The sequence below is a fragment of the Panthera leo genome, chromosome B4 (assembly GCF_018350215.1).
Source record: "Panthera leo isolate Ple1 chromosome B4, P.leo_Ple1_pat1.1, whole genome shotgun sequence".
Lineage (NCBI taxonomy): Eukaryota > Metazoa > Chordata > Mammalia > Carnivora > Felidae > Panthera > Panthera leo.
This window is the reverse complement of record NC_056685.1, coordinates 42181751-42205997: the sequence shown is the minus strand read 5'-3', so window position 1 is coordinate 42205997 and position 24247 is coordinate 42181751. Positions and strand designations below refer to the sequence as shown.

The window sequence follows — 24247 nt, the reverse complement described above, 5'->3', positions numbered from 1 at the left end:
GGGGGGCGCCTGGGTGGCTCAGTCGGTTGAGCGTCCTACTTCAGCTCAGGTCATGATCTCACGGTTTGGGAGTTCGAGCCCCGCATCGGGCTCTGTGCTGGCAGCTCAGAGCCTGGAGCCTGCTTCAGATTCTGTGTCTCCCTCTCTCTCTGCCCATCCCCTGCTCATGCTCTGTCTCTCTCAGTCTCAAAACTAAATAAAAACATTTTTTTTTTTAATTAAAAAAAAAAGATTTTATTTTTAAGTAATCTCTCTACCCAACATGGGGCTTGGATTCACAACCCCTAGATCAAGAGTTGCGGGCCCTTCCAACTGAGCTAGCCAGGGGCCCCAAACGTAGTTTTGAAAGAATAGCAAGTCAGAAAGCTATTGGTCCTATGTTTGGGATATGTTATCCAGGTCACTTTAAGTCCCTTGGCATCCTACTTCACAAAAGGTGTGACCAGGATGATGAAGTATTTGGAAACAAGGTAATGAAGAGAAGCTGAGGGAACTAGGGTTATTTAGCTTAGAGATGAAGACGATGGGTAGAACATGAACGTCTTCTCCAAATATTTGGTGTGCTTCCCCAAATATGTACTTTTCAGTATCCTGAGAGAAGTAGGCATCACATTTATATTACAAATATCATAGAAAGAACTTTCTAGTAATTAGAGCTATTGAAAATATAATGAGCTGCTTTGTAACTGTAAGGCAGTAAATTTCTCATTACTGACTTGCCTCCTGATTTCCAAAGTCATGAATCTATTGCCTGTCTTACCTCTCTTACCTGAGTGGCTAAAAGGCAACTTGAGCTAAGCGTAGCCAAAATAGGAGTACTGATTCCTCTTCCAAATCTCCAAATGTTTTCCTTCCTTAGCCTTCTCCATCTTAGTAAACATGATCACCATTGCCCTATGGCAAAAGCCAAATTGCTAGGGGCTATTCAGGATTTCTCTCCTTCTCACACCTTCCACGTTTCATACAATGGCAAGTATTGTCAGCTTTACCTCCCAAATATCCCAGATTTCTTCTACTCTCCCATCTCCACTGCACCATCCTTGTGAAAACCATCATAATTTGTCACTTGCTCTATTGCAATAAGTCCTTCTCCTTTTTTAAAGATTTTATTTAGGGGCGCCTGGGTGGCTTGGTCGGTTAAGCGTCTGACTTCAGCTCAGGTCATGATCTCATGGTCCGTGAGTTCGAGCCCCGCGTCGGGCTCTGTGCTGACAGCTCAGAGCCTGGAGCCTGTTTCAGATTCTGTGTCTCCCTCTCTCTGACCCTCCCCCGTTCATGCTCTGTCTCTCTCTGTCTCAAAAATAAATAAACGTTAAAAAAAATTAAAAATAAATAAATAAAGATTTTATTTACTTTTTAAAAGTAATCTCTACACCTAATGTGGGGCTCAAACTTATGGTCCATGATCCAGGACACTGTTCCATCCATTATTCCCCTTTCTGCCTTAAATTTCTCACCTTCTGCATGTCCTTTCCTACTACCAATGAAAGTCTAAAAATTCTTTTATTTTAACGTTTATTTATTATTGAGAGACAGGGAGAGTCAGAGCATGAGCATGGGAGGAGCAAAGAGAGAGGGAGAGGCAGAATCCGAAGCAGTCTCCAGGCTCCGAGCTGCCAGCACAGAGCCCGACGCGGGGCTCGAACTCCCAAACCGCGAGATCATGACCTGAGCTGAAGTCGGACGCCCAAACGACGGAGCCACCAGGCGCCCCATTACCAATGAAATTCTAAAGTACCCACATCCTGAAATACTCTCATCCTTCCTATACCTCAACTTCTCTAGCGGACTCTGTCAAGGTACTCTCCATTGTCAAATTCCTCCAAAGAGGACTCTATACTTCCTGTTTCTATTTCTTTCTCTCCTATTCAGCATCAACATATATCAGAATAGCTAGTGGTCTGCATAGAAGTTCGGACCTCTGTATGAAATTACACACCTGCTACTTAGCGATATCTTTGGTATGACTGAAACTTTTATTTATTTTATGGAAATAGGCTACGGCCTGTGCCTATGGTGACATACTTGTGAGAAGGTATGGTTTCCTTCAAAGAAGTAGACGTTCTTTTATCTGGAGAAAAGAGGTTAAGTCCAGAAAAAGGAAACCAGAGCTCTTACACATATGTACAAGGAAACTGGACCTCGTTCCCTGAGACTTTGAGTTTGATTGTTTGAGGACCCTCCCAAGAGGTACAAGGGACAGTTGGCCTCTGATAAATGGAACGAGGCCAAGAGCTTCTCAGGAAGATAAGTCTTCAGTGAACCACTTCACTGAAAGAGAAGTATGTATTAAAAAAAATTTTTTAAGGTTTATTTTTTGAGAGAGAGAGAGAGAGAGAGACAGAGCGTGAGTGGGGGAGGGGCAGAGAGAGAGGGAGACCCCGAATCGGAAGCAGGCTCCAGGCTCTGAACTGTCAGCACAGAGCCTGATGCGGGGCTCGAACCCACTAGTCAAGAGAACATGACCTGAGCCCAAGTCAGCCGCTTAACTCACTGAGCCACCCAGGCACCCCGAGAGAAATATCTATTAATCGTAAGTTGCAATCTTCTTTTTTTCTTTTTTTCGTTCCTAGTCTTTGGAAAGTCTTGCTTTCCAAGGCTTATCTGAGCTGTTTTAAGTTTTGGAGTATAGGGACAGGATTAGAGCAAAAGAAAAGCACTCTGCCCTCCTTGTGGTAGGTACAGTCTTTAGCAATAATTTCCAAAGGAAAAAACTTTTTTTGCTTGAAGGTTCAAGCACTCTTCCCCACATTCCACTGCAACCTCTCTGTTGAAGCTTCGGGTGCAAAAGACACGAATAACCTAATGTAAAACCAGTGGCCTTCCTAGCTATCGTCCAATGCATACTCTTTTCATCATTAAAAAAAAAAAAAAGATTATTTATTTAATTTTATTTTTAGGTTTATTTATTTAGAGAGAGGACAGGAGGGGCAGAGAGAGAGAGAGAGAGAGAGAGAGAAGAAATCCCAAGCAGGCTCCACACTGTTAGCGCAGAGCCTCATGTGGGGCTTGAACTCACAAATCGTGAGATCATGACCCGAGCAGAAACCAAGAGTCAGACGTTTAACTGACTGAGCCACCCAGGCGCCCCTAATGTCTATTTATTTTTGAGAGAGAGAGAGAGAGTGCACAAGCTGGGGAGGGGCAGAGAGAGAGGGAGACAGAGGATATGAAGCAGGCTCTACACTGTCAGTTCAGAGCCCAACACGGGGCTCAAACTCACAAACCGTGAGATCATGACCTGAGCCAAAGTCCGATGCTCCACTGACTGAGCCACCCAGGTGCCTCCTTCTTTTCATCATTTAAACTGTTAATGAGCCCCCCCCTCCCCAACCTCAATCTCTCTCAGCTCCCACACCATTTTCTAGGTAGTCTTCAACTTTTCTAATTTCTACTTTTTTTCTTTCTCCATTGGGCTCTTCTTCAATGACTCAAACATCAGGTTCATCTTTGAACCGATTCTCAAGTGGTCTCAACCTCACTCACAGAAGGGACTTCAAAATTTGGCTTTTACTCCAAACATTCTTTTGATTTCCATAGCAAATTTATAATTGCCTGCTGTGAATCTCCACCTGGATACCCTATAAATACCTCAAGTTCAGTATGCTCAAAACAGATCTTCCAAATCTGCTTCTGCTTTTCCTCCCCCAACTGATTTCTCCACTTTGATTAATGAAGTTACCATTAATGGTTAATGAAGTTAATTTTAGTTCTTAAACTAAAATTTCTGATGTTTCTGTCTCCTTCACTTTCCAACTGTCAAGTACTTTTAAGTCTGCTTTAAAAAAATGTCCCTAGGGGCGCCTGGGTGGCTCAGTTTGTTAAACACCTAATTTCCACTCAAGTCATGATCTTGCGGTTCATGAGTTCGAGCCCCACGTCAGGCTCTGTGCTGACAGCTCAGAGCCTGGAGCCTGCTTCGGATTCTGTGTCCCCCTCTCTCTCTACCCTTCCCCTGCTCATGTTCTGTTTCTCTCTCTCTTGGAAATATTAAAAAAAAAAAAAAAAAGAAAGAAAAAGTTTAAAAAAAATGTCCCTCAATACTGGCTTAGTTATTGATAAGATCAAAGTTTATTTTGAAAATGGTGCCATTACAACTGGATATCCATGAACATAAAAATGAAGTTGAATCCCTTCCTCACTTAAAAATTAATTCAAAATGGTTCACAAATCTAAATATAAACACTTTTGACTTGGGTTAGACAAAGCTTTTTGTGTTATAATATCAGAAGTACAAGTAAGGAAAGAAAAATTTGATAAAGTGAACTGCATCAACATAAAACTTTTGTGTTTCAAAGAATACCATCAAAAACAAAACACCAAAGAATACCATCAAGAAAGTGAAAGAACAACCTATACAATGAGAAAATATAATTCATATATCTGATAAAGAACATAAACAGAATATACAAGAGATTACAACTCGGGGCACCTGGCAGGCTCAGTCAGTAGACCATGCGACTTGTGATCTCTTGGGGTTGTGAGTTCAAGTCCCACATTGGGCACAGAGCTCACAAAAAAGAAAAAGAAAGAAAAAGAAAAAAAAGAATTTACAACTCAACAAAAGATAATCCAATTAAAAATGTGCAAAGGACTTGAACAGACATGCCTTCAAAGAAGATGCACCAATGGCCAATAAGCAAGAAACATCTTCAGTCTTTGAGGGAATGCAAATTAAACTCATATTGAGATGCCAATTTATATGCACTAGAACAGCTATAATAAAAATGACAAAATAAGAATTGTTCCAAGGATATGGAGAAATGAGGATCCTCGCATATGGCTGGTGTATATGTAAAATGGTGCAGTGCTTTGGAAAATAATTAAACGCAGAATTACTGTATGACCTAGCAATTTCACTCCAATGTAAATACCCAAGGGAATTGAAAACTTATGTCCACATAAAAACTTGCACATGAATGTTCATAACAGGGGCGCCTGAATGGCTCAGTTGGTTAAGTGTCTGACTCTGGATCTCAGCTCAGCCATGATCTCATGGTTTGTGAGATTGAGCCCCGCATCAGGCTCTGTGCTGACAGCCCAGAGCCTACTTGGGATTCTCCCTCTCCCCCTCTGCCCCATTCCCTGCTTGCCATATACTCTCTCTCTCTCTCTCAAAATAAAAAAATATGTAATAATGTTCATAACAGTATCATTCATAAGAGTCAAAAATGGAAAAAAAACCCCAAGTGTTCATTAAGCGATCAATGGATAAACACATGCAGGATTATCATCGTATAATTAAATATTATTTGTCCACAGAAAGGAAAGAAGTACATGTTACAACATGGATGAGCCTTGAAATATGCTAAGTCAAAGAGGCCAGTCCCAAAAGGTCTTGTACTTTATGGTTCCATTCATGAAATGTCCAGTATGGGCAAATCTAGAGAGACAGAAATACCTTAGTGGTTGCCAAGGGCTGGGAGAGGTTAAGGAAGAATGCAGAAAGACTGCTAATGGTTGTGGGGCCCCTTTGGGGGTGATGAAATGTTCTCAGATTGATTAATGGTTGTGAATCTCTGGGAACATACTAAAAACCCTTGAATTGTAACACTTTTTTTTTAAGTAGGTGAATTATATGCTATGAACTGTATCTCAATCAAGCTGTTATATTTAAAAAAAAAAAAAGTCCCTCAAATCTGTCTTCTATTCCCCATGCTCATAGTCAGTCACTGCTTCAATTTGCAGTGAATACCAACTGGTCCCATTTTCTTCAATTTCCCCAGGTATAATCATATACTTCATTATCACTATAATCGCCTTTTTAAAATACAGATCTGTTCTCAGCAAAACCTGTAACATGCAAGTTATAAAGAGTAAACCTTATAAACATGACCACAGAAAATGAAAACTTTCCATTTTTTTAAGTTTATTGATTTATTTTGGGAGGGGGTGAAAGCTGGAGAGTAGCAGACAGAGAGAAAGAGAGACAATCCCAAGCGGGCTCCGCACTGCCAGCAGGTAGCCCGGTGTGGGGCCTGAGCCCAAGAACCGTGAGATCATAACCTGAGCCAAAATCAAGAGTTGGGTGCTCAACCACCTGAGCCACCCGGGTGCCCGTAAAATTAAAACTCTCTATGTGATAAAACATGATCAAATTAAAAAAAAAAAAAAAAAAACTGGGGCACCTGGGTGGCTCAGTTAGTTAAGCATCCGACTTGTCTCAGATCATGACCTCATGGCTGGCGGCTTTGAGCCTTGCATCAGCCTGCATAGGGTCAGTGCACACCCTGTTTGGGATTCTCTCTCCCCTCTCTCTGCCCCTCCCTGACTTGCTCTTTCTCTCTCTCTCAAAATAAATAAATTAATTAATTAAAATAAATTAAGGGGCCCCTGGATGGCTCAGTCGGTTAAGCGTCCGACTTCGGCTCAGGTCATGATCTCACCATTCAGGAGTTCGAGCCCCCGTATCGAGCTCTGTGCTGACAGCTCAGAGCCTGGAGCCTGCTTCTGATTCTGTGTCTCCCTCTCTCTCTCTCTCTCTCTCTCTGCCCCTCCCCTGCTCGCACTCTATCTCTCTCTCTCAAAAATGAATAAACATAAAAAAATTAAAACTAAATAAATAAATAAATAAAATTTAAAAAAATTGGCAAAGAAGTGTGCAACTCATATGACAAAGGCTTAATTTTCATAATATACAAAGAGCTCTTTCATAGCAATAAAAGAAAGTGAACAATGAAAGACAATAACAGGCCAAGCACAGGAACAAGCACGTGTACAGGAAGATTCAGTAATGGCCAAAACAAAAAGACATCCAAACTTAGGAACAAAACAAATGAAAAGAAAAAGGGTTTTGTTTTTGCTTTTGTTCTCCCTACCGAGATTGTTAAAAAGTATGATGACTGACAATCCCCAGGCCTGGCTAAGGTTTTGGAGAATAGACACTTGCAGGGTGCCTGTCTGTGCTGACAGCATGAAGCCTGCTTGGGATTCTGTCTCCCTCTCTCTGCCCCTCCCCTACCCGTGCTCTCTCTCTCTCTCTAAAAAACAATAAACATTTAAAAAATTAAAAAAAAAAAAAAAAGAAAATAGACACTTGCAATACATGTAAAGTTTGTAAACATTCATTTTATTATTTTTTTTAAGTGTTTATTTATTATTTCGAGAAAGAGAAGGAGAACGTGTGTGGGAGCCGGGGAGGGGAGGAGAGAGAGGGAGACAGAAGATCTGAAGCGGCCTCTGCACTGTTAGTGCAAATCCCGATGGGGGGCTTGAACTCATGAACTGTAAGATCATGACCTGAGCCAAAGTCGGACGCTTTACCAACTAAACCACCGAAGCGCCCCTGTATACGTTATTTATTTTTGAGAGAGAGAGACAGAGTGTGAGTAGGGGAGAGGCAGGGAGAGAGGGAGACACAGAATCTGAAGCAGGCTCCAGGCTCTGAGCTGTCAGCACAGTAGAGCACACAACTCTTAATCTCAGGGTCCTGAGTTCAAGCCCTACACTGGGCGTGGAGCCACCTTAAAAAAAAAATGTTACCTATAATCTCACCTTGCACTATATATTCTCCCTAACATACCAGTCACAACTACATCGATATTATTTTCAATTCCCCAGGAAACACCAAGCTCTCTTGCACCTTAGGGCTGTCTATATATGTTCCCTCTGCCAAGAATGCTTTTTTCTCCCATGGCTAGCATATTTTTTTTAGGTCCCAGCTTCCATGTCACTACTGAGAAAGGACTTCCCTACTCACTCTTCCTAAAGAAGACCCTTCTCTGTTAATCTGTTTTAAGTGCTTGTTGTTTCCTTCAATGCCCGGCTTGGTATCTGCCGTAGAATAGGCTCTCAATAACTGCAGAAGGAATAAATAGTATAGGTATCAATAAAATACTATGTCCTTATTAAAAAGAATAAAATATAAGTATATATATGGACTTGAAAACATGTCTAGGTAGGGGCGCCTGGGTGGCTCAGTTGGTTAAGCATCCAGCTTCAGCCCAGGTCATGATCTAGTGGTTCATGAGTTCGAGCCCAGAGTGCAGCTCTGTGCTGACAGCTTGGAGCTGGGAACCTGCTTGGGATTCTGTGTCTCCCTCTCCCTCTGCCCCTCTCCTGCTTGCACTCTGTCTCTCTCTCTCTCGAAAATAAACATTAAAGGGGCGCCTGGGTGGCTCGTTGGTTAAGCATCCGACTTCGGCTCAGGTCATGATCTCACGTTCCGTGAGTTCGAGCCCCACGTCAGGCTCTGTGCTGACAGCTCAGAGCCTGGAGCCTGTTTCAGATTCTGTGTCTCCCTCTTTCTCTGCTCCTCCCCTGTTCATGCTCTGTCTCTCTCTATCTCAAAAATAAACAAACGTTAAAAAAAAAAAAAAAAATTTAAAAAAAAAAAAAAAAAAGAAAATAAACATTAAAAAAAAAATGGTTTTAAAAAAAGAAAAAAGGAAACATGTCTAGGTATATGCTTCTTCCCTGTATATATATATTTTAATGTTTTATTTATTTATTTTGAGAGAGAGCATGCACATACTCGTGCACCGGAGCACAAGTGGGGGAGGGGCAGAGAGACAGAATCCCAAGCAGGTTCCACGCTGTCAGCATAGAGCCCATCGCAGGACTCTGACCTGCAAACCGTGAGATCATCACGTAAGCCGAAATCAAGAGTCGGACGCTTAACCAACTAAGCCACCCAGGCGCCTCTCTCCACTGTATATTTTACCTTTTTTTTCTTTTTTTTCCAGGTAAGCTCTATGCCCAACACAGGGCTCAAATTCACAGCTCTGAGATCAAGATCACATGCTCTACTGACTGAGCCAGCCAGGTGCCCTTCTTCACTGTGTATTTTTAAAATAACGTATGTTCATTTTTGTAAATGTATTTTTTTACTTAAAAATATGAAAAGTAAAAAGTGAAAGACTCACTGCATTCCTGTTCAATTTCAAGATTAACAAGGGTTAAACTTTGGGGGTGTAATACACAACACATATACATACAGACGTTATAGACATTAACAAGGGTTCAACTTTGGGGGTGTAATACACAACACATGAGCACACATATACATACACACGTTATAGACGAATGCATACCCATGCTTTCTGCTTGTCTAGATGTACGATTTGTAGAACGGTTTCTATAAATACATATACCATCTTACCACTCGGATATTTTTTCTTTTAACAACATATCAAAAACATTCTTTTTGTATCAGTACATTTCGATATGCTACACAGTAGCCCATAATATGGTAGGGGACACCACAATTTATCGTTCCTTTAGGATGCACTTCTATCGCAAATAAGTCTGCAATAAACGTCTTTGTGCATTTATACTATGAACGTCTCTCAGAGAATCTTATAGGAAAAGTTTACAGATACGACATTGTTATTTCAAAGGTAGATACAGATTTTTTTAAAAGTTTTGAAGCATATTTATTTTGAGAGAGAGGTAGAGCACGCACATATGCTTGGGAGTGGGAGAGGAGCAGAGAGAAAGGGTGACAGAGAAGATGCCAAGCAGAGATCTGCGCTGTTAGCACAGAGCCCGGTGGAGGGCTTGAGCCCACAAACCGCCAGATCATGACCTGAGCCGGAATCAAGAGTCAGATGCTTAACTGACTGAGCCACCCAGGTGTCCCTCAAAGGTAGATATACTTTAAATTCTGAATAGAATTGCTAGGTTTCCCTTTCCTAAAGTCCTGATTCTTATTCCCACCACATCCATAAAGAGTGTCTTGTTATATCCCTGCCAAAACTAAATATTGATCATTCTTTTAAATTTGTCTTGTCTCATAGGTAAAAATAGGGTATCATTTCTATGTTGAATGTTATTAGTGAAGTAGGATATAGTTACATATGCTCACGTTTTTGTTGCAGTTGATCATGTTTGTGTGATCTGCCTCCTCATAGAAGATACTTATTACTTCCAAAAAGGCAGTGGCCAAAAGCATGGTTGGAATGATCTCCTTTCTGGGGTGCCTGGGTGGCTCAGTCAGTGGAGCATCGGGATTCTTGATCGTGGCTCAGATTATGATCTCAAGGTTTGTGAGACTGAGCCCTGCATCAACCTCTGCGTTGACAGCACAGAGCCTGCTTGGGATTCTCTCACTCCCTCTCTTCTGCCCATACCCTGTTCGTGTGTGCATGTGCTCTCTCTCTTTCAAAATAAATAAACATAGGGGCGCCTGGGTGGCTCAGTCGGTTAGGTGGCCGACTTCAGCTCAGGTCACAAACTCGAGGTCCGTGAGTTCGAGCCCGGTGTCGGGCTCCGTGCTGACAGCTCAGAGCCTGGAGCCTGGTTCAGATTCTGTGTCTCCCTCTCTCTCTCTGACCCTCCCCCGTTCATGCTCTATCTCTCTCTGTCTCAAAAATAAATAAACGTTAATAAATAAATAAATAAATAAATAAACATAAAAGACGAGAATGATCTCATTCTTAGGAATGAATAAGTTATACATAAACACATGCACATGTGCACAGGAAAAATATGGAGCATTATACGAAATGGTTAACTCTAGTGAGTGGGATTATTTGCTTTATCTGATGTATATTTTTGTGGAACAAATGAAGAGAGAAAAAAAAGAATAGGTGTGCTTTGTTTGGTAGTAAAAAATAATAGTGAAAAATATTTTTAAACAGAACTAATTATATCACTGGTTGTACTCAAACCTCTTCAATGACTGCTGCCTACAATATAAAATTCATATTGATTAATGAAGCACTCAAAACCCTCCACCACTGACTTTATTTCCAGCCTCCTCATTCACTCCTATCTAATCGGGTCACACAGACTACCTTTATACTCTTTGTGTTATATTTTCTCTGTCTGAAACATGGTTATTTACTGTATCTGCCAGTGGCCATCCCTTCAAGGCCCAGCTCAAATGTCCCTCCACTTGTGCTCTTTCCAATGCCCAGAAACAATAATCTCTCTGGAGTACTTACACAGAACTTTTTTTTTTTTTTTTTGACATTTACAGTTCCATTATGGGACTATCCACAACCTTGTTATGTTTTAAAATTGAATATACACATTAATTTCTTTAGTTTCCCTTCGTTTTCTCCCAGCACTCAGTACAGGGCCTAGAATTGTAAAGGAGCCCTCGTGTGGGGCAGAATGGTAATAGGCCGTGTCAGTACTGAATTATCAGACTTATGAGAGATGGAAACACGGGAGACTTAAAAGACTCATCAACTCCCATGATGACCCCACATGACTGTGCAGATCGTGTCTGCACACCCCATGTCACCATGCACGACAGAGTTATGTGAATAAACCGCCCCCCCCCCCCCCCTCAGCAGTGCATGACTTCCGGTCTTGCATGGGGGACTTGGGGAAGAGATACAAAATTCAGGCAGAAGGAAGGGTGTGGTAGTGACCAGGAAGGTTTCCTCTTTGAGAAGATAAGTTGAGAAAGACCTGAAGGCCTGACAATTTAGGAGGGAGAGAGATAGGAGAAAATAGTGTTCTAGGTTGAGGGTACCGTGTGAGAAAGAGCTCGAAGGATAGAGTATGGTATGTTTGTGAACCTGCCAAAATGTCTGCATGGCTGAAGTGTAGAGGGCCAAGGGATGAGAAGAGGCCGGGAAGTTAAGTAGGGATCATATCACAAAAGGCTTAATATGCTAGGTGAAGGAGTTTGGACTTTATTCTGAGTACCAGAGACAGCTAGCAGGTTCAGCACTCTAATAACATGAGCACAAATTTTAGCAAGATTACTAAGATTACTAAAACTAGTTAGGGGCTTTCATACTAACAGAGGGTGATGACTGGAAGGTGGGCTCAGAATATCAGGTAAAGATTGGGGGCCTGGCTGGCTTGGTCAAAGGAGCACGCGACTCTTGATCTCGGGGTTGTGGTTCAAGCCCCACACTCGATGTAGAGATTACTTAAATAAATCTTACATGGGCGCCTGGGTGGCTCAGTCAGTCAAGCGTCCAACTTCAGCTCAGGTCATGATCAGGTTAGTGAATTCAAGCCCTGAGTCGGGCTCTGTGCTGACAGCTCAGAGCCTAGAGCCTGCTTCAGATTCTGTGTCTCCCTCTCTCTCTGCTCCTCCCCCACCCATGCTCTGTCTCTCTCTCTGTCTCTCAAAAATGAATAAACATTAAAAAAAATTTTTTTTTAGGGGCGCCTGGGTGGCTCAGTCGGTTAAGCATCCGACTTCGGCTCAGGTCATGATCTCACAGTTCGTGAGTTCGAGCCCCGCGTCGGGCTCTGTGCTGACAGCTCAGAGCCTGGAGCCTGCTTCACATTCTGTGTCTCCCTCTCTCTCTGCCCCTTCCCTGCTCATGCTGTGTCTCTCTCTGTCTCAAAAATAAATAAACATTAAAAAAAATTTTTTAAAATATATTTTTTTAAATAAATGAAATCTAAAAAAAAAAAGAATATCAGGCATGAAAGGACTTAATACGTACATCTGATGTAAACCTCTATTTTCAAGTAAATTTCCCTGAGAGGCAGATGGTATGATTACTTGTTTGATTTTGTTTTTCCTAAACTACAGACAACAAAAATAATCCATAGAAATAGTTGTGACAAAGCAGGAAAAATAATACAGAACCTGACCTGGGGGTGTTTATTCAATAAACATTTACTGATCAACTATTATATATTGAGTCTTTGGCACTAATCTCTGTATACCCATAGAGATGTATTATGGATTAAAGCCACTGTAAGCTTCTAGACATGTCCTATCTGATCATGGAGAAAACCCTTTCTGAGAGCTGGTGACCCTCCTTGTAGAAGAAAGTCTTTTAGAAAATATTTCAGCTAATCTCAGTTCGTTTCTCCACAACAAAGGCAAGGTTACATATTCATTAGAGATCAGGTGCTGACTAACTTGACATTTACTGTCCTTTAGCATTCACAGCCTTGAATCCTATTGGTTTTGGAAGAATAACCTCACGTTTAGCCACTACAAGGAGCCTGTGCAGACTGACCTTCTCCTGTCTCTCTCTCCCTCACTGGGAAGAACTAGACTTCTTCAGGCCTGTCACAGTTTCACCAAGGGGATTGTCTCATGTCTGGGGCATGTTTATTTTCATCTCTGATTGTTCCATATCACTTTCCTTCTCCTTTATCACCGCCACTTTGGAGCCATAGATAACATATTACAACCTAAGAACAAAAAACATTTGGAATGTTTGGTACTCAGACAGGGAGAGGTGTCTGGGAGGGAGCATAGGCAAGAAGAGGGGAAAGGTAAGGTGTGCTGACACTCCCTGGCAGTAGGCATGGGAAACCCCACCTGCAAAGTCCTGGAGACAATGGCTCTTGCTTAAGAATCAGAGTCAGGGGCGCGTGGGTGGCTCAGCCGGTTAAATGTCTGAGGCTTGATTTGGCTCGGGCCATGATCTCATGGTTCCTGAGTTTGAACCCCATGTCAGGCTCCGTACTGACAGCACTGGGCCTGCTTGGGATCCCCTCTCCCTCTCTCTCTGCTCCTCTGCCACTTGTGCTTGCTCTCATACTCTCCCAAAATACATAAACTTAACAAAATAAAAAAAAAATAAAGAGAGAGTCAGAGCCCGGTTCTGGAAACTGCAAAAATTACATGATCTGTAAAGTCTCTTCCAATTTAAAAAATTTACAATTCTCATTGTAAGATTTCACCAACATGTCTATTCGTCAGGTTGATCCATAAAGAGAAATAAATCATTCTTCACTGAAGTTAGGACTGAGGACTCGAGCCTCAGAAAAATCTTGGAATAGTAGAAGTAAATTTCTGGGATTTCCTACAGTTCCCGCAGTAGAGTCCTGTAAAAGTTATCTAAAGCATTAACAACCCTCTGCCTCTAACTTTTGGCTCCTCTGCCAATATAATCGTCAGTAGGACAAAATTACAGGCATACCTTTTTTTTTTTTTTTAATTGCATTTTGCTTTATTGTGCTTTGAAGATACTGTGTTTTTTATAAACTGACGGTTTGTGGCAACAGTGTGTTGAACAAGTCTATTGGCACCATTTTTCCAACAGCATTTGCTCACTTTATATCTCTGTCACATTTGGTAATTCTCACAATATTTCAAAATTTGTCGTTATTATCATACTTCTTTTGGTGACCTGTGATCGGTGATCTTTGATATTACTACTGTAATTGTTCTGGGGTGCCCCAAGCCGTGCCATATAAGATGGTGAACTTAATGGATAAATGTGTGCGTCCTGACTTGCTCCACTGACTGACCATTCCCCCAACTCTCTCCTTCTCCTTGGGCCTCCCTACTCCCCAAGACACAAATTCCCCAAGACACGACAATATTGAAATTAGGCCACTTAATAACCCTACAATAGTCTCTAACTGTTCAAGTGAAAGGAAGAGTTGCACATCTCTCACTTTAAATCAAAAGCTAGCAATGATGAAGCTTAGTGAGGAAGGCATGTTCAAAGTTCAGACAGGCTTCTTGCATCAAAGGGTTATAAATGCAGAGGAAAAATTCTCGGAAATGAAAAGGAAATGAAAAGTGCTACTCCAGTGAACGCAGAAATGATAAGGAAATGAAACAGCCTTATTGCTGATAATGGAAAAAGTTTTAGAGGTCTGGATAGAGGATCAAACCAGCCATCACATTTCCTTAAGCCGAAGCCTAATCCAGAGCAAGGCCTTAAGTCTCTTCAATCCAATGAAGGCTGAGAGAGACGAGGAAGCCGCAGAAGAAAAGTCTGAAGCTAACAGAGGTTGGTTCAGGGGCTTTGAGGGAAGAAGTCATCTCTATAACATAAAAGTGCACGGTGAGGCAGCAAGTGCTAACGTAGAAGCTGCAGCAACTTGTCCAGAAGACCTAGCTCGGATAATTAATGAAGGCGGCCACGCTAAACAGCCAACCGAACTTCAGTGTAGACAGACGGCCTTCTACGGAGAGAAGATGACACCTAGGACTTTCATAGCTACAGAGGAGAAGTCGGTGCCTGGCCTCGAAGTTTCAGAGGACAGGCTGACTCTCTTGCAAGGGGTAATGCGGCTGGTGACTAAGCTGAAGCCAGTGCTCGTGCACATTCTGGAAGTCCCAGGGCCTCAAGAATTCTGCTAACTCGACTCTGCCTGTGCTCTGTAACTGGAAGAGCAAAGCCTGGAAGACAGCACATCTGTTTACAACATGGTTTACTGAATATCTTACCCACCGCTGAGACCTACTCCTCAGAAGAAAAGACTTCTTTCCAAACACGACTGTTCATTGACAACGCACCTGGTCACCCAGGAGCTCCGATGGAGATGTCCGATGAGATTCCTGCTGTTTTCACGCCTGCTAGCACAACAGCCATTCTGCAGGGCGCATATCGAAGAATAAGTCTACTTCAAGTCTTATTTAAGAAATGCATTTTGTGGGGCACCTGGTGGCTCAGTCGGTTAAGCGTCCGACTTTGGCTCAGGTCATGATCTCATGGCTTTTGGGTTTGAGCCCCGCGTCAGGCTCTGTGCTGGCAGCTCAGAGCCTGGAGCCTGCTTCAGATTCTGTGTCCCCCTCTCTCTCCGCCCACCCCTGCCTGTGCTCTGTCTCTCTCTGTCTTTCAAAAATGAATAAACATTAAAAAAAGTAAAAGAAAAAAAGAAAAAAGAAATACATTTTGTGAGGCTTTAGCTAGCAGAGACAGTGATTCCTCCAATGGATCTTGGCAAAGTAAATTGAAAACCTTCTGGAAGGGATTTACCATTTTAGATGCCATTAAGAACATCTGTGATTCGTGGGAAAGGGTTGAAGTATCAACGTGAACAGGAGTTTGGAAGATGGTGATTCCAAATCTCTCTGATGACTTTGAGAAGTTCAAGCCCTCGGTGGAGAAGGACCTGCAGGTGTGGTAGAAACAGCAAGAGAACTACATCGGAAGTGGAGCCTGAAGCTGCGACCGAGTTGCTGGAATCTCAAGATAAACCTTGAACAGATGAGGAGTTGCCTCTCGCGGATGAGCAAAGAAAGTGGTTTCTCAAGATGGCATCTACTCCTGTTGAAGACGCTGTGAAGCCTGTTGAAATGACCACAACCGATTTCGAACATTACATATATCTGAGCTGATAGAGCAGCAGCAGGGTGTGAGAGGACTGGTTCCAATTTTGAAAGAAGTTGTACTGTGGGTGAAATGTTATCAAACGGCATCGCATGCTACAGAGCAATCATTTGTGAAAGGAGTCAATCAATGGGGCCAACTTCACTGTTTTCTTATTTTAAGAAAATGCCACGGGTGCCCATCTGGCAGTTGGTAGACTATGCAACTCTTTTTTTCCCCAAGTTTATTTTTAGAGAGAGAAAGAGAGAGAGAGAGAGAGATCTAGAAGGGGAGGGGCAGAGAGAGTTGGAGAGGGCGAGAATCCCAAGCAGGCTCCATGCTGTCAGCACAAGGCTTGATGTGGGGCTTGATCTCACAAACACTGAGATATGAGCTAAGCTGAAGTCAAGAGTCAGACGCTTAACCAACTGAGCCACCAGGCACCCTGAGCATGAAACTCTTGATCTAGGATTCTTAAGTTCAAGCCCCACATTGGGCCTACAACTTATTGAAAGAAAGAAAGAAAGAAAGAAAGAAAGAAAGAAAGAAAGAAAGAAAGAGCCATAACTACCCCATTCTTTAGCAACCACCACCCTGATCAGTCATCAACATCAAGGCAACACCCTCCACCAGCAAAAAGTTCAGAGGATGGTTAGCATTTCTAAGCCATAAAGTACTTTTTTTTCTTTTTTTAATAATTTTTTTAAACGTTTATTCATTATTGAGAGATAGAGAGAGACAGAGCATGAGCAGGGGAGGAGCAGAGAGAGGGGGAGACACAGAATCCGAAGCAGGCTCCAGGCTCCGAGCTGTCAGCACAGAGCCCGACGCGGGGCTTGAACTCACAAACCGTGAGATCATGACCTGAACCGAAGTCAGACACCCAACCGACTGAGCCACCCAGGTACCCCTAAAGAACTTTTTTTCTTAAAATTTATTTTAGCAGGGTGGAGAGGAGAAGGAAGAGAGAGAATCTCAAGCAGGCTCCACACTCAGTGAAGAGCCCAATGCAGGGCTCGATCCCATGACCCCGGGATCATGACCTGAGCCAATATCACAATTCGGACACTTAACCAACTGAGCCACCCAGGTGCCCCTACGGTATTAAAAAAAAAAAAAAAAAATGTTTATTTAGTTTTGAGAGAAAGAGCAAGCAAGCAAGAGTGCATGAGCCGGGGAGGGGCAGAGAAAGGGAGACAGAGAATCCCAAGCAGGCTCTGCCTGTCAGCCCCACGTGGGACTGGAACTCATGAACTGTGAGATCATGACCGGAACTGAAAGAGTTGGATGCTTGACAACTGAGCCACCCAGGAGCCCCCTGAAGTATTTTTCTAATTAAGGAATGTACATTGTGTTTTTCAGCCATGAAGCTAGCGCACACTTAATAGACTATAGTATCGTGTACGTATAACTTTTATATGCACCGGGAAACCATAAAATTCATCCGACTTAGCTGATTGTGATATACGCTTTACTGTGCTGGCTGGAACTGCACCTGCAGTATCTCTGAGATAGGCCTTTATTAGGTAGGCAATTCGTTGAAGGACTGTAATGTGTTGCAAAGTGGTTTTTTTTTTTGCAATGTGTTTTTTGAAGAAAAGTAATTCATTCTAAGCATGAGGGGTAACAGAAACAGGAAGAGTTGCCAGATTTAGCAAAAACCAAACAGAATGCTGTTACGTTTGAATTTCAAATGAATAATGAATACTTTTTATAGTGTTAATGTGCCCATGCAATGTTTGAGACATACCTACACGGAAAAACTATTTTCTCTGGCAACAACCGTAACCAGGGAGCTGAAGTTCTATTCCATCTCATACATTGTCAAGAGGATTAAATCGGAAAAAGTGGCAAAGTACCTAATGCAATTATCAGTAAATAAAAGCTCTCCGTGCCTTCTTAGGCTGAGGAATATGATGCTATTAATTTTCAATTATCTGTGTCGATTACACGTGTACATTATCCCAGTCACCCACCATACTTCTGGGTCATTCCCCGCCCCCGTCCATCTCTCTCAGCTACAGCAATGAAAAATAGGAAAAAATACTTGGTAGTGAATGAAACATAATTATAAAAGAAAATCTGCTAGTGGATATCGAAAAAGTCATAAATTGTTATGTTTTAAGCATACAATAGCTTCCATTATGACAAAGAATTCGTTTTATACTTTGCAGCTTCAGATGTTTGAAAGAATTTATTGTATAACGTGAAAGGGCCTATTATAAACCTGTATACCTTGGCTGATTTGTGCTTTATGGATTAGTTCTGTAGCATCAGAGCTAGGCATGGAGTTATTGAGAGGATTAAATAACCTACATTAAAGTGCTTTGGAAATCGTAAAGTTCTGAGCTGTTGGTGCCGAGGGCCACAAAGCCCCGGAAGTGAAGGTTACTTGCCAGAGGTCAGTAGACAGTTCATCCCACAGGTGGACTTTCCCTCAGAGGCCTTTCTCTTTGTTTGTAGTGTTGGAAATCGAAGAGTGTCATTTGCTCAGTAAAATGACTTCATCACTTCCTTGGGTAACCCCTTACCTCCCACTCTGGACATTAGGCAACCCAACATGAGTTACACCCTTTTAAGATAGTTATGTCAATTGCAGTGCTTATTTATTTTCTGATGACAGGGCTTTTGGTTTGTTTTTTTTAATTTTCTTTTTTAATGTTTATTTATTTCTGAGAGAGAGAGAGAGGCAGAGCGCGAGTGGGGGAGGGACACAGAGCGAAGGAGACACAGGATACAAAACAGGGTTCAGGAAGCAGGTTTCAGTTGTTAGCGCAGTGCCTGATGAGGGGCTGAATCCATGAACCATGAGATCGTGACCTGAGCTGAAGTCCGAGGCTTAACCGACTGAGCCACCCAGGCGCCCCTATTGTTTTTTGGTTTGTTTGTTTCAAGATCCATTACCAACATCCCTCCCCAGAATGTTACATTTGTTACAGTTGATGAACCTATAGTGGCACATCATTATCAGTCAACGTCCACAGTTTACATTAGGGTTTACTCTTGGTGTTTGGATAAATGTATAATGACTTGTATCTCCCCTCTGTATCATACAGCATGGTTTCACTGCCTCCAAAATCCCCTACGCAGGACCTACTCACCCCTTCCTTCCCTTCCAACCCATTTTTTTTCCCAATATATGAAATTTATTGTCAAATTGGTTTCCATACAACACCCAGTGCTCATCCCAAAAGATGCCCTCTTCAATACCCATCACCCACCTTCCCCTCCCTCCCACCTCCCATCAACCCTCAGTTTGTTCTCAGTTTTTAAGAGTCTCTTATGCTTTGGCTCTCTCCCACTCTAACCTCTTTTTTTCCCTTCCCCTCCCCCATGGGTTTCTGTTAAATTTCTCAGGATCCACATAAGAGTGAAAACATATGTTATCTGTCTTTCTCTGTATGGCTTATTTCACTTAGCCCTTCCAACCCATTTTTAATGAAATAATTTTCCTGATCTCCAACTTTCATGTGTTTTCTTTCATAAGACTGCTTTTCTTAAGAATGTGTGCCTAGTTTGGTGCACCTGGGTGGCTCAGCCTGTTAAGCATCTGACTTTGGCTCGGGTCATGAGCTCATGGTTCATGGGTTCGAGCCTGGAGTTGGGCTCTATGCTGACAGCATGGAGCCTGCTTTGTATTCTGTCTCTCCCTCTCTTTATGCCCCTCCCCTGCTCACACACAGGCTCTCTCTGTCTCTCTCTCTCAAAATAAATACATAAACTTAAAAAAAAAAAGGTTTGCTCTTTTTTCTTTCCCACTTGTCACTACTTTCACCTACTCGGCAAGAGAAAAGCTAATCTCTAACCTATCTTAAATTTTTACAGTGGTGCAACAGGCAAAATCTGAGAGCACATCGCTCCTCAGGGACAGCACTGTGACAGTCATTATGGCATTGACGGGAAATATTAAAGCAGCCAATGCCTTATTTCATCCAGTGTTATTCAAAGTGTGATCATCCATGGAGGGACCACGTGGGCATCTCCTGGGAGCTTGGAAGACAAGCAAATGTCCAGCTCCTCCCTAGACCTGCCGAGTCTCAGAATGCCAGTAGGGTGGGACCACGAAATTTGTATTAACAAGTGACTCTTCCAAGTGAGTCTTAAGTGTGCTGACGTTTTAGAAGCAGCAACTGGCAAAGAAACCCGAAGCAAAGTTCCACAGCATCTGTTTGTCTTAGAACTAAGTATGATGGTTGACACAGGGATATAAATTAGCATTTTTATTTGAAATGAAACAACTTAAGACTTTTTCTGACAGAACATAAGTGTGAATGGGCTTCCTGGCTTTTCCACTTAGTCTGTATTTCTGCAAAGGTTTTTATACTCCAAAAAAATCTACAAGGCCGTGTGGATGGCTGTGTGGTTGAGCGGCAGGTGGAGGGTGAAACCCAGTTGTGCAGTTTCCTGGGGTAAGTAGAGGCTGAAATATAGTCTGCATCCCACTGGCCAGGCCCTGCTCCTTGGCCAACAGGGGATGCGCCTTTTTTCTTTGCACAGGGCCCCATCCCTAGAAAATCTGCCCATTCTTTTTTTTTTCCCCAGGGAATTCATTTCCAAATTTGCACAAAGGCACTGGAAAGTCCAGCATTGGCCCTGAAAGCACATATTTCATATACTAGACAGCAGAAAAATTAATCCCCGGAAGCTATTTAAACATCGAAAATTTTTCTTAGCTGTTAACTTAAAAATGTGTAAGAAGGGTATGTAGTTTTTCAAAACTTCTCCAAATTGTGAGTAAATAAGTAAAAAAAAAAAAAAAAAAAAAAAATTAGGAGGAGGAGGAGACCACTGCTTCTGTCTTTCAGTATTGCTCTGGTACCCACTTCCCGCCCTGTTACCACAGGTCTGCAAGTCTCTTCCCTTCTCTGTGCTTCCTTCTTTGGGACTTTACTTCTTTTTTTTTTTTTTTTTTTAAGTAGAGTTGACACACAGTGTTACACTAGTTTCAGGTATACAACAAAGTGATTCCACAAGTCTGAATGACAAGCTACACTCACCACAGGAAGTGAAGTTCATCTGTCACCATATGACACTGTTATCATACCGTTGACTCTATTCCCCAAGCTGTGCCTTTCATCCCCATGATGGATTCATTCCATCACTGGAAGCCTGTCCCTGCCACTCTCCTTCACCCGTTTTGCCCATCCTCGTGCTCTCCTCCCTTCTGGAAACCGGAAGTGTGTTCTCTGTCGCTGTGTGTCCACTTTCGCTTTGTTTGTTCATTTGTGTTTTAGGTTCCACGTAGAAGTGAAATCATATGGTATTTGTTTGTCTCTGTCTGACTTATTTCACTTAGCATAATACCCACTAGGTCCATCCGTGTTTTCGCAAATGGCAAGATCTTTCTTTTCTCATGGCAGAGTACTATTTCATTGTATATAGACACCACATCTCCATTTGCAAACATCCTCTCCCAGTCAGTAGGTTGCCTTCTCGTTTGTCGGTGATTGTCTTCTCTGTGGAAATCTTTTTGTTTTGGTGTAGTCCCGAGAGTTTATTTTTGCTTTGGTTCCCCTTGCCGGAGGAGACGGATCTAGGAAAATGTTGCTAAGGCTGACTGATGTCAAAGACATGACTGCTTATGCTCTCCTCTAGAAGTTTTTATGGCTTCAGTTTCCACATTCAGGTCTTTCATTCACTGAGTTTATTTTTGTGTATGGTATAAGAAAGTGCGGCCTTTACTTCTGACACATCACACCTTTGTCTTGAGACAGCTTCCTTTCATCTTCTTCCTGATCTTTTGCCTAAATGTTCTCAAGTTTATTCTCTTGACGGCTTTGCCCCTTTAATGCTAAGACCATGACAACACTTTGAAGCCTTACTAAATACACCAATCCACACATCACTTGCCTCCCCTCGGCAGTGCTGGGGCTAGATTTTCATTTCCAGCCTTCACAAAAACCCACAGTCCCAAGGAGGGCTGTACATCCTCAAGGATATGCACTGCCACCTAGTGGCCTACTGACACCCTACCGCAGTTAACAACACGGCAACAGGCCCGATGGCAGAAACACCAGTCATGGGCGGAACAGTCGGTGTTAACTCCCTCTTCTTTCGTAATAATATTTTCTCTGGCTGGCGATATCTTTCCAAAGCGATTTCTGTCAAAATTCATTTCACCTTTCAAAGTCCCCCGTAAATGCCATTTTTTCCATGAGCCCCTTTCTGAACTTTCGAGTCAGAGTTTCTCACTCCCGTCAAAGTACTACGGCCCGGGTTAGCATTTCATTTGTAATTCTTAACGAAGCTCTACAGTGTCACTTCCAAACAACTTCTCATCGTCTAGTTTCTCAAGACTCGGATCCTTTGAGGTACATGCCATCAGGATACTGTAATCATCTGCTGATCTCCTGGCTTACTTCCCCTCATTCCCTGGACATTTTAAAACCTGATTCACTCTCTTGGTTACACCCCTCCTACCATCATCATTCCTAGGCACTCTGTCATCCCTGGAAACAATGTGCTGGGCTCTCAGTTCCTTGTCTACTCATTTCCAGTCATTTTATTTTCCAACCCACCTCAGTCACTTAATCCCATGGTGACACCCCAGGCCTGGCCATTAATGATAGACGTATTCCTTCCAAAACCTCTTTCTTGCATCTCACACTGTCCATCACCTCCTCTGCATTCTTTTTTTTTTTAATTTTATTTATTTTTGAGACAGAGAGAGACAGTGAGAGCAGGGGAGGAACAGAGAGAGAGAGACACAGAATCCAAAGCAGGCTCCAGGCTCCATGCTGTCAGCACAGAGCCCGACGCGGGGCTCGAACCCACAAACCGTGAGATCATGACCTGAGCTGAAGTCGGATGCTCAACCGACTGAGCCATCCAGGCGCCCCATAAATTTTTTAATATTTTTTTTAAATTTATTTTTGAGACAGAGAGAGACAGAGCATGAGCAGGGGAGGGGCAGAGAGAGAGGGAGACACAGAATCTGAAGATGGTTCCAGGGTCTGAGCTGTCAGCAAAGAGCTTGACGCGGGGCTCGAACTCACAGAGTGTGAAATCATGACCTGAGCTGAAGTTGGATGCTTAACCGACTGAGCCACCCAGGCGCCCCTAACAATTCATAATACAAGTAGGATCTCTAAGCCATCGACCCCATCAACTTTTCACTGATGAGCACTTTTCGGTTTTTATTTGCGACATCACCCAGCTTGAATCATTTCATTCGTCCCTCTACAGGCTCCTTTGCACAACCTGCGACTCTGGCACTCCTTCCCCTCCCGTTGTATTCCTTGGTAAGATCCCAGCCCTTGGTTAATTCCAACTGTACTTACTCTGCTTGCTTGCACTCACTAACTAAACAAATGGCTGGGGAAAAATCCACAACCCTGCTTAGGGGATTAATTTAGATTAGGTGATGATCTTAAGTGGGCTCTCAGCACTGTTCTGCAAAGCTTTCTTTTTTCTTTCTTTTTTTAAGCTTATTTATTTTGAGAGAGAGAGAACACGAGCAGGGGAGGGGCAGAGAGACAGAGAGAATCCCCAGCAGGCTCCGTGCTGCCAGAGCAGAGCCAGACTCCGGCCTGAAACTCACAGACCATGAGATCATGACCTGAGCCAAAATCCAGTCCGGAGGCTTAACCAACTGAGCCACCCAGGCGCCCCACAAAGCTTTCTTGTCTGAAATCAGTTCACTCCCTACTCTGTAAGAAAACAAGTTCACACCTTTTCCTCACTCTTCAAGTGATAATCTCCTTTCTAATTTCACTGAAAACTGGAGACGAGAAATTCCTCATCTTTCTACTTCACTACGAAGTCTACTAACTTGACCGTGTCTGAATCCAAACACTCAGCCCCCCCTCTCCCCCCCACTCCCTGTTGAAATGCTTGTGTCTCCTGCTCCCATCTGGTGAGGCCAGCCTCTCGGCTAGAGACCTGGATCCCTTTCCCTCTTACCTTACTCAAGAATTCTGACCGGAAAGTATTTCCCTTATATCATCAAATTTTCCCTTTCTACTATATCCATACCATCATATCTCTTAATAAGACTTTCACTTAGACAGACAAAAATTCAGAAACATGGAGACGTCTAGCATGGTAAGAAGCTAGAGGAGACTCTTACATTACCTATAAGGTTCTATTTCGCAAGCAGGGAGATGGTTCTCAAGATGTTCATTTTAAAAAATTCTTGCCTTTTGGGGGCACCTGGGTGGCTCAGTCAGTTAAGCATCCAGCTCTTGATTTCAGCTCAGGTCATGATCTCAAGGTTGTGAGACTGACCCCTGCATTGGGCTCCATGCTCAGCCTGGAGCCTGCTTGGGATTTTCTCTCTCACTCTCTCTGCCCCTTCTCCACTCGTGCTCTCTGTCTCTCTCCAA

The 24247-nt window shown here is 42.8% G+C and overlaps 1 protein-coding gene across 6 annotated transcripts in view; it reads right to left on the bottom strand.

Moving 5' to 3' along the window:
* Window positions 1-24247, bottom strand: part of SLC2A3 (solute carrier family 2 member 3) — an 89063-nt gene that overhangs the window by 57717 nt on the left and 7099 nt on the right. For 5 of the 6 annotated variants that reach the window (XM_042945729.1, XM_042945726.1, XM_042945727.1 and 2 more), the window contains exon 3: window positions 7700-7798. The exons of the other annotated variant lie outside the window; for it this stretch is intronic. In XM_042945729.1, coding sequence (XP_042801663.1) covers window positions 7700-7798 — 99 coding nt within the window. The remainder of the gene's footprint in view (window positions 1-7699; window positions 7799-24247) is intronic. 6 annotated transcript variants of the gene reach the window in all.